General features: G+C 33.1%; 1 protein-coding gene across 1 annotated transcript; it reads left to right on the top strand.

Moving 5' to 3' along the window:
- On the top strand, nucleotides 3,246-5,676 carry LOC109728923 (protein STAY-GREEN, chloroplastic-like). The gene is made up of 4 exons (XM_020259471.1): nucleotides 3,246-3,822; nucleotides 3,896-4,069; nucleotides 4,414-4,581; nucleotides 5,073-5,676. The coding sequence occupies exons 1-4, from the start codon at nucleotides 3,595-3,597 to the stop codon at nucleotides 5,421-5,423; spliced, it is 921 nt and encodes a 306-aa protein (XP_020115060.1). The 5' UTR covers nucleotides 3,246-3,594; the 3' UTR covers nucleotides 5,424-5,676.

Genomic DNA, 11,320 nt, shown 5'->3' with positions numbered 1-11,320 from the left:
ATTATAATAAATTAAAGGGACAATTTCAAACTTTCTTTAAACTTTAAAATATTATAGATAAACCCTCCAAAGTTGAAAATATCACTAATACCCACCAATACACCTCTTACCACACTAAACTATCACCAATACTCTGAAACTAAAGTATTTTATCACCAATACCTGTAAAACCTAAGCCCTCTTATATAAACGAGGATACTTATATTATTTTCCAATTTAGAAGGGTATCTATGAATTATAACCTTTTTGGAGAGCATGGAAGAAACTAGTCCTAAATTTAGAGAGCACACTACAACAAAAACGGTCTATAGCGATACTTTTAAATGTAGGTACATATCAAAAAACTGCTGCTAGCTAAAATTATCGACACTTTTAAAAAGTGTTGCTATATGTGGGGTCGCTAGGTGTATAGTGACAGTTAAAGAGTGTCGCTATAACCTAAAAGAGTACTACTAATTTACCAACACTTATTTAAGCATTTAGCAACCGTCGAAACTCTATCTCGTTGGCTGCGGTGGCGAAGGAGGACGACAGGAAAGACTCTTCGTCTAGAATTTCAGTAGATTGAGTGAAGAGAGAAGAAAATATGGTAATTGATTTTTCTTTTTTTTTCTTTTCTGTTTGTAATCGGGCCAAATAGACTGGGTGTGGTGGGTTGAGTAGAGTAATCTTTTATTTTTGGTTGGATTGGGCTTTATATTTAGGCATTAGTAGATGTTTTTGTAAGTTTTAGCATAAATGAGACACTTACTCAAAAGTGTCCCAAATATGTATCCCTATAACCTAATTCTGTTGTAGTGGCATTGCTATCTATACACCTTAAAAGGAAGTGTACATCTTACATTCTCTCATCCAAAGTCTAAGAATTGGCACTTATTTTGTCTCATTTTTTTTAGAAAAAATGCTAAACCTAATGAGTTTTCTAAACTCTAGCTAGGATTGAAAGATGTAAGACATACTTTTTAGAGTGCATAGAGAGCATTTCTTAAATTTAAAATCAGAAATATCTATTTATACATTCCAATCGAAGTGTATATTATACAGCCAATCCATCAAAGTTATGGGTGGGTTTACCAATCATGTAAGGTTACTAGTAAAAAACTTTCACTTATTGGATGGATCAAGTATAGGATATTTAAAGTATCATTCTTACTTTCTGGTTTGAGAGCTTTGCTATCTGTATAGTCGAAAAGAGTGTATATCTTGCACCTTCTCATCCAAAGGCTAAGTGAGGCTCCTTGTCCTTTTTTTTTTTTTGTTTTTTTTTGGCAATACTGCAAGAGCTCTTCTACTAGTACACTTTACACTCTTTTCATTCTAGGACTATTATTTTCCTACTTGTTACAATATTTTTTTGAAAATTTTATTATAACCTTTTTAGATTTTCGTGCACTTTCTGATGGAGGGTGTAAAATTTACAACTTTTTTTTAGAATGCATAAGTAGGATCTTGCATAGTAAAAATTGATTGAATTTTGTGAACCCTAAATTGGGATGTATGATATGACAATTTAGTATAATCTAACTGCAAAAAACTTGATAGCACTAAATGCTTCGTGCTATCGATAGTATCTCAGCCGGACTCTCTCTCTCTCTCTCTCTCTCTCTCTCTCTCTCTCTCTCTCTCTCTATATATATATATATATATATATATATATAGGTGCGGGGTATATAATAAAATTAAAATCTCTTAATCCGGCTAAAAAGGTTAAGGTATCGGATCGTTAGCGCTAACCACTAATCTCAGAAGCTTAAGCCATTAGAAATACACAACTAATTTACTTAAAGCGTTCAGACACAATGGCTAGATATTTTGATTGTGACTCGTCCTAACAACCCTTACACCACTTTGAACATGGCCCAACTCAAACCACCATCATTTCGAACGTGACTTGGCCCAACCTAACCCCTTATTTCAGGGCGGGACGCTGGCCTCTTTAAGCCAACAATCCTCTGTTCCCTCCCACCACAAATTCGCAGCATATAAAAATCGAACCAATAATCCTTGACTCTTATACTACTTATTGGATCGTTGTTACTAATTATTAAATCCAAAAGTTGGATAGTTTAGAATTAGGTAAGTCTTTGTAAAGTGAGGCATTACATATGCAAATAAATAAATAAATAAATAAATAAATGCAAACAGAATTTCTTGTAATTTGAGGACCAAAAGTGTAATGTCTATTAATTAACTTATATAAATGCCCGATGTTTTTTGCTACGTGGCAAGTTGTCCTTCACCTTTACCATCATTTAATCTTTTTCATTCCCTTCATCAAACTTTTAATTAATATATTTAATTAAAACATATAAACGTTATTATTACCAAACTTTCAATGATAAGTTGTCCTTTACTGCATTTGACCATTTTCTTTTCCTGAAACTTTTAATTAATATATTTAATTAATACATCTAAATATTTTCAGTACCAAACTTTTTTTCTACCAGATTTTTTATCTCCAATTAATTTATCAATTCTCTCTCTCTCATCTTTTTGTATACACTGTTGCCTCCCTCCCTCCCCCCCTCTCATTAATGTGCGCTTATGTCTCCTCTCTGTTGCGGCCAAAGGGATCGTCGTTATTTTCACTATCATCGTCGCCGAGAAGGCGTCGTTGATTCCATCTCTGCTACCGATAGTGAGGCACCTTTCGTGACCATAACAAAAAAAAACACAAAAAAATATTTAATATTATTTTATTATTAATTATTTTTATAATTTTTATTCGCTGCTAAGCATGCTGTCACGGCCTTAGCGGTTTTGTTCGCAAAGTCCGTGTGGCGCCCGCCTTCCTGCTCGAAGATGGGCAAACCTTCGTCTCTATTATTAGTCCGGACCTTCGCGTCCTATGACTAAGTATGCAAAGGAAATTACAAAGAGAGAGAGATAGGGATTCACTTAAAAAAACTAAGTACTCCACTACTTAGAAAAAAATATTACAACACACATACATACTATTTATAGACCTATGGATACAGTGAACATAGCCACTCAACACACCCGCTATCTCACCCTTATAATGAGCCATAAGTCCAAGAATCATCCTATTAACTCTCGGGAGTTTTATAATCCTTGAGTTTTCATCATTGATGGAAAAAATTATAAAACCCTTCATTTCTCCACAACAAGTTGGATTCGGATCTGTTTAACGATCCACTCCACTAGCAAAGTTGGGCAAAAAACTTAAATTGCATAGCAATTACGTTGAGCCCCTAACAGTGCGCTCTAGAGGGTAAAGGTCGTTTTTCTGAGAAAGCTTTCAAAGTTGCAAATTTTCAAAAGCGGACAAAAACTGTAAAGATTGCTTCAAAGCATCCCACGGAGTCCGCTCACGACGTGCGTTTTCCATCCCCACACGTCTCCTCCTCCTCCTAATTCTTCTCCCTAACCCCAAGAACTCGGAGCGGATGAAGAAGGTTCCCCGCCTCCGCAAGTAACCTCCCTGTTTTTTATACTTCCAAAAAACGAAGAATCAAAATAAATTCCTAAAAAAGAAAAAAATAAGAACAAGAAGAAGAGTAGAAAGAGGAGGAGCCGTGTCTATCCCTCCCTGTTCATTTTGAACACTAATTAATTAATTTCGCCTCACAACGCATGCACTCTCCCTCCACATCATCATCATCATCATACTTATCCTCTGCTTCTACTCATACTTCGTTACTCAAGATGGGCTCCTCCCCAGGTGCTCTGCTGCTCCCCCACCCTCACTTATACTCTTCTTCTTCTTCTTCTTCTCTCGATCTTAAGAGAAAGGATCTGCTCTGCCTCCGCAGCCGCCGCCGCCGCAGCAGCGGCGGAAAATTGAAGCGCTCCATCGTCCCCGTAAGTAAACAAATTTTCTTATCGCTTTTTTCTCTTTTTGTTGTTGGTTGTATCTGAAATCTCGATTCGATAGGTGGCGAGGCTTTTTGGGCCAGCGATTTTCGAATCTTCGAAGCTGAAAGTGCTGTTCCTCGGAGTGGACGGGGAGAAGCACCCGGAGAAGCTCCCGAGGGCTTACACGCTCACGCACAGCGACATCACGTCCAAGCTCACCCTCGCCATCTCCCACACCATTAATCGCGCTCAGGTACATAATAAAACAAGAAACTGAAAGTAAAAAAAAAAGAAAAAAAGAAAATCAGAGGCCCTTTTCCACATCATCGATTTGATATAATAATAATAATAATAATTTATTCCCTTTTTTTTTTCATTGGTTGTCATCCGCCAATCGAGGAGTGACAATTGTTGAAAAGAATAATTGAACAATAAAACAAATTATTTTTATTTTTATTTTTATTTTTTTATTATTATAAAAAGTCAAAGTAAAAATAATAATGCTAAACAAGGCCTAAATTAATTAATCATGAATATATATATATATATAATTAATTTTTTGTTTGTTTTTTTTTCCCAACAAAAAAAAAAAAATAGTTGCAGGGGTGGTATAATAAGCTGCAGAGGGACGAGGTGGTGGCGGAGTGGAAGAAGGTGCAGGGTAAGATGTCGCTCCACGTCCACTGCCACATCAGCGGCGGCCACTTCCTCCTCGATCTCATCGCCAGCCTCCGCTACTACATCTTTCGCAAAGAACTCCCCGTCGTATGCTCAATTTCACCATTCCGTCCTTACATCCCCCACCGTGCTGTTAATTAATTAAAAAAATACTTCAAATACCATTTCTATAATTTCGTATTTTTTTATTTTAGTATCATATGATTTAAAATATATCAATGGATACTAAATTGATACGCTTTAAATTATATGATACTAAAATAAAAAAGCGAGATCTTATGAATAATATTTGAAAATTTTTTATTAATTAATTTATATTATTTCTGCATCTCCTTCGAACTGTTTTTTATTGTATTTCTTTCAATATTACAAAATTATAATTGCAGTTGGTACTAAAAAAAGTATATGGTTGTTGTCATAACTTTATGCTATTGAAAAAAGGAAAATTCTAAAAGTACTTTTAAAATTTTAGATCTTTTAAAGTACAAAACGGATATTAATATCTAATAGTTTAAACTATTTGGCGACCCATAAATGGTTGTTTCGTATAATTTAAGATCCGTTACTCTTTGTGGCAGGTGCTGAAGGCGTTCGTTCACGGGGATAAGGATCTATTAAGAAACCATCCGGAATTGGAGGAGGCGACGGTGTGGGTGTACTTCCACTCCAACCTGCCGGAGTTCAACCGGGTTGAGTGCTGGGGCCCGCTCCGGGAGGCATCATCGGTCGGGCAGCGCGGCGGCGGCGGCGGCAACAGCGACGCCGCTGTGGATCAGCCGCGGCCGTGCCCGGCGGAGTGCAACTGCTGCTTCCCCCCCTACAGCCTCATCCCGTGGCCGCACAATCTCCACGACAACTGCCCGCAAGACGCAGAAGCCGCCGCCGCCGCCGCCGCCGCCGCGGGGCAAGAGCTGCAGCAGCAGCAATGAGATCACAGAATTGGCAGCAAAATGGTTTAATGCAGGAAAAAGAGAAAGAAAAAAAATAAAACAAAGCAAAAAAGGGGATGAAAATGGAAAAAATGACACATAGATTGATTCTTTGAATTGGATGGTTAGATTGTACAGGTGTGTGTACATAGGGGCAAAAATGCTGGTTTAGTGTACTTTTACTTTACCATTTGGATAGTTTAAAAACTTGCATTTATTAGTGCATAAATTTATATTTGGGAAAACTTCAAAACTCCTATTGTGGTTTCACACTTTTTTCATTTTAATACCCTATAGTTTAAAGTGTATCAAGTTAGTATCTTGTGGTTTTTCACTTTATTACTTTAGTATTCTGTGGTTTAAAGTGTATCAAGTTAGTATCTTGTGGTTTTTCACTTTATTACTTTAGTATTCTGTGGTTTAAAGTGTATCAAGTTAGTACCCTATGGTTTTGCACTTTATCACTTTAGTACCCTGTGGTTTTGCACTTTATCACTTTAGTACTCTATAGTTTAAAAAACTATAGGGTATTAATTTGATACAAAATTAAAACCACATGGTACTAAAGTGATAAAGTGCAAAACCACAGGGTACTAACTTGATACACTTAAAACCACAGGATACTAAAGTAATAAAGTGAGAAACCACAAGATACTAACTTGATACACTTTAAACCACAGGGTACTAAAGTGAAAAAAATTGAAACCACAATGAGGGTTTTTGAAGTTTTTCCTTTATATTTTATTATTCTATTTAAAAGATCTTTCATTAATTGGAATGGTAATATCAAACATTTTATTAATCATGCAACAGTATAATGTATCATTGGTCAATTTGCATAAAAAATTCACAAGTTTTCAGTTTTTGCAAAATTAGACTGTTTTTTTCGATTTTATAGATTCGGATCGAATTTTCAGAAAACTGAGAAAGAGAAAAGAATAAGAATATTTTAATTAGTTTTCTGAAAATTCGGTCCGAATTTACAAAATCAAAAAAAACGATCCAGTTTTACTAAAGCTCAAAACTCGTGAATTTCTTATGCAAATTAGCCTATATCATTTTAATTGTTATTTTATAATCTACGTCCTGAAATAATATGTAAATACAAAACAGAAGCGATTGATAGTACACATCAAATTCCACAGTTAGTTCCAATACTCTGTTTTGCTCTGTTTTTTCTCTGTTTTTGAACATTTTTTCTTCTTGACTAAACTACCAATTAATTGAAAATTAAGACAACGAAAGAGTGAAATTTTGTAGAGCAAATGATTCGCGAATATTTGAATGTTTAGAAGAAGCTTCTGCATTATGCTTAGAAGCTTCCGCATTGGACAAAAGATTTCTGGAACAAATAAGAAATGCTTTGTTAAGGATTCCACATTGTTGGTGGTTAATTGCATGATTGGTCCCCAATTTGTACCTAAATATTCTGCCCCCGAATTTTGGTCTTTTGCCAATCAAATTTTAATTAACTTTTAGAATTAATTACATTATTAGTTTCTAAATTTTATTCATTTTTTTTTTTTCAATTTTGTCCCTAACCTCTTCACTCTTCGGCGTGCCCATCACCTCACGCCCAATTTCACCACTAAGAATATCATTTTCTGCTGTCTATGACTGCTTCGACCTCACACACAATGCTTGCTGTTCTTTTTAGTATTCTGCATTCTTACTATTGAATTGTGCATGTCATCAAACTCTTTCAAAAATTTTAATTAAAAACTGATCCGAAAATAATGAGAGGCTACTTAATCGTGATTGTAGTTTTTATGAGAATGCAACATTTTTTTTTCGATGTTGATGTTGCCTATTTTATCAAAATTAACGCGAATTTAAATAGTCGAGACCTCACTAAAATAAAAACACAAAGGTTACAGATTTAATAATGAAAAAAAAAAGTTAGAGACAAAAGTTAAAAAATAACAATTGTTAGAGGTCAATGGTGCATGCAATCAATCCTATAATTTATGTCAACATACATTAATAATATATAATAAAAATAAGCTTTTGAAGGATGGAAAAAAAAATATTGCGGATTTGTAGTATTTTAGTAATAAAACTTTGTTTTTTTTTTATAATTTTAGACAATTTTATTAGTCTGATTATTAATTAAATTAAATAAAAGCATTTTAATAATTAAATTAATTTAAAAATTGTAAATCGGTATCTATCCTACACAAAGTTTTATAAGAACTTGTTAGAAATTAAATTATTGGAGAAATGTAAATGTAAAAAAAAAAAAAAAGAAAAGAAAGATAATTTGTATTCTAATGTTAAGTCTCGTCATCTTTCTCACTTTTTACTCTTTATCTATCGCGACGACGAGACCTATGATTGCGGTGATGTCGAAGGCGATGCCCTCGATCGCGACAAAAATGAGAAACACTTGTCACAGCGAAAGTGAGAAAAGAGAGGAAAAGAAAGATATTTTTTTATAAGAATAAATTTGTAAGAACAAAATAGCCATTTTACGCATCTACCGTTAAAAAAAAAACCTAACGATAAATTGAACGGTAATGACATATATAAATGAATTGATATCTTTACAGAAAATGTGTTTAAAATTAACCCCACAAAAAAAAAAGGAAAAAAACCCATAGGATGCTATAGATCATGCATCATGTGTTAGATCAGAATGCTATATACGTGTGAAGTACTTGCACGATTATTGACGTAGGAAAAGAAAAATAAAAAAAAAAGGAAGGGTTTGGAGGATAATTGAGAGGATAATGCATTAATGTAGTAGTTGCTTGTGAAGAGAGTGGTTACACTGTGGATCGAGTTACAAGTATACGGTACTGTGGAGTATACGGCACAGAATCTAAAAAAAGAGTACTTGTCCTTAGTAGGTGATCTACGTACATACGGTCAAAGTATAGTTAGGTGGAGGGAGAAGATACCACGTATGTTCCACCTTAATTTCCTCTTTCACTTTCGCTTGGCTATCAGAATAAAATAAAATTTAGGGTTAATTTTAGGAAAAACTTCAAAAACTCTCCCTATGGTTTCGTAGTTTCTTACTTTGTCCCCCTGTGGTTTAAAATGTATCAATTTGTCCGTCTGTGATTTTTTTTTCTCTTTTTCTTATCAATTTCATTATTTTTTTTTCTTAAATCAGTAATAAAGTTAAAATTAAAGGGTACTAAAGTGAATATTTGATAAATCTAGATGGGTATCTGAAGTTTTTTGTATATAATTTAATGAAATATTAACGAAAAAGTTACCGAAAAGATAAAAACGAAACCACAGGGGGGTAATTTGATACATTTTAAACCACAGGGGGGCAAAGTGAGAAACTACGAAACCACAGAGAGGTTTTTTGAAGTTTTCCCTTAATTTTATACAGATTCCTACAAATATAATGAATAACGAATATATTTTTATAAAATTTAACTTTCATATGTTTTTCTGTAAAAGTTCTGATATTTTTAAATATGACTCTGTCGTTAGAATCCGTTAGAAAAATTAGTTAACTATAGGTTAAATACTTAATCCAAGTTAGTTTTTGATATTTTTACCCCTTTTATATTATACTGTTATACTTTTTAGAGAGATATATTTGTGATGGCAAAATTAAAAATATAAATAATTCTCTAACGGTTCTCTACCAGTAACAAAGCAGAGGGATATTTTTGAAAACATTAGAACTTTTGTAGAAATAACATATGAAAATCGAACTTTGTAGGAATATATTTGCCATTCACTATATTTGCAAGAACCTGTATGAAACTAATCCTAATATTTATTATAGATTAAATTACAAAAAAATTTCTTATAAATTTATTTTATTTTTTTAATTTTTAAAAATCTATAGCTCAGTCTCTCAATATTTCAATTTGTTGCATTTAGTCTCTTCCATGAGGATTCCATCACTATTCCGTCAATTTCTTATAATTTATACTAAAAATATCCTTCAAAATAACAGCAATATATTAACATTTTTTTTTCTTAAAAAGAAGTAAGAATAATTTGGTCATTTTCCCCTTTCCATTGGCACCGCACTTTTCTGAAAATATTTTTAAAATTTTAAGAGGGTAAAAATGTAGGTTTTTGAAGTCATGGGAAAAAAGTAAAAAAAAAAGAGAATATTTATAGAAAAATTTTCTATAATTTATAATATAAAAAACACTAAGTCTACGATCCAAAGAAATTGTACAATTTCTTATGGAAAAAGTTATAAAATTTACATTTTTAAAAAAAATTTAGTTAGAAAAAATAAAATAATAAGATGAGTAGAAAAAAGAATGACTTTGAATGAGAGGGGTTGTAAATTTTTTTTTTTTTTGTTTTTTTTTGAGAGATAGGTAACACGCTACCCGCTTCGTTTATTTTATTTAGAAATAAACTTAGCTGGAAATGTGAATTAACTAGAATTCGAACTTGGGTCTCGGGTATCAACCACCAAGCCCTTTGGCACTTGCTTTAGGAACGGTCGGTGAGGGGTTGTAAAATTAGAACCCAAAAAGTTGCAGCCTTAATATTACTACATTTTTAAATGTAAACTTCTACGGAGACTTCAAACTATTATGCAATGCCTCTGCAAAATTTAAAATATCATTTACAACCCTCCAAAGCCCAAACATATAAATTTATCGTTCATACCATTTTAGATAAATAAATCCATCACAAATAAACCTCTAAACCACAAGTCATAAACGTTCCTTGACGTATAATAAGGGCACCAGTGATAGTTCACATTCTAAAAGGCTATTTAACCGTAATATCGATCTAATATAGATGTGGAAGTTTCTTTATAGTCGTGCGAGCAGAATTTTTACAAATTTACTCAGAAGATTATTTTATTGTTTATTAGTAGCCAAATATATATATCCGAGTCATCCAAATAGCGAGCAAAATGACACACATATATATAGAATTTTAGTTTTGAATTTAATTTTAAATTTAATTGGTTGTTAATCTTGAGTTTTAGATTCCAAAAATCAAACAGCCCTCCATGGAAAGATGAACTGAATCTTAGCATCTGGGTCCAAATTTTCTGTTGACCATCGAATCTTGTTTTTCGCATGGAAATTTTGCATACCAATTTGGTTGCAAGAAATTTGCATCGAATGTTTCTTTCGCCTTCCATCTTGAGTAAGAAGACGCTTGAAGAATCTCTTTTTCACTTTTATATATATATATTATATATATATATATAGAGTTGTGCTGGTATGCTTTTGGAAGCACGGAGGCCTCCGTGCTTCCACTTTGTTTTTGATGTTCGGACTTTCGAATCGACGATCGGCTCCGTTAGAGTTGATCTAGAGTATTTGAAGTATCTAGAAAATAAATTTTGCGATTTTTCGATATCATTTGCCTAATGATCGAAGGGGCTCAAAATCAATAATTTTAACGGCCATGGTGAGCCGGTTGCAAGTTTAACGGTGTAAAAATATCCAAATCACGTGAAATTTTGATAGAAAATTCTTTATACCATATAAAACAAGATCAATAACTTTGATCTAAAATTTTAATGTCATATCATCATATTTTATAAGATTTTTATTTTCAGCCGTTGATTTTGAGCCACTTCGATCACTAGGCAAATGATATCGAAAAATCGCAAAATTTATTTTCTAGATACTTCAAATACTCTAGATCAAGTCTAACGGAGCCGATCGTCGATTCAAAAGTCCGAACATCGAAAACAAAGTGGAAGCACGGAGCCCTCCGTGCTTCCGAAAGCACCCTAGCTGCACTATATATATATATATATATATATATATATATATATGTATTTATTTATATATTCATTTAAATACACTCATCTTCTCACGACGTGTTTACTCTATTTAATATGTGATTTAAGATTTTAAATTAAAACTTATATTTTATAAGAAAATATTTGGTTGCACGTAGTTATAACGACGCTACAGTTGTAATTATATGCAAATTCA

Source organism: Ananas comosus, linkage group 25 (assembly GCF_001540865.1).
Source record: "Ananas comosus cultivar F153 linkage group 25, ASM154086v1, whole genome shotgun sequence".
Taxonomy (NCBI): domain Eukaryota; kingdom Viridiplantae; phylum Streptophyta; class Magnoliopsida; order Poales; family Bromeliaceae; genus Ananas; species Ananas comosus.
The sequence above is the reverse complement of the archived record's forward strand: the minus strand, read 5'-3'. Positions and strand labels throughout refer to the sequence as shown.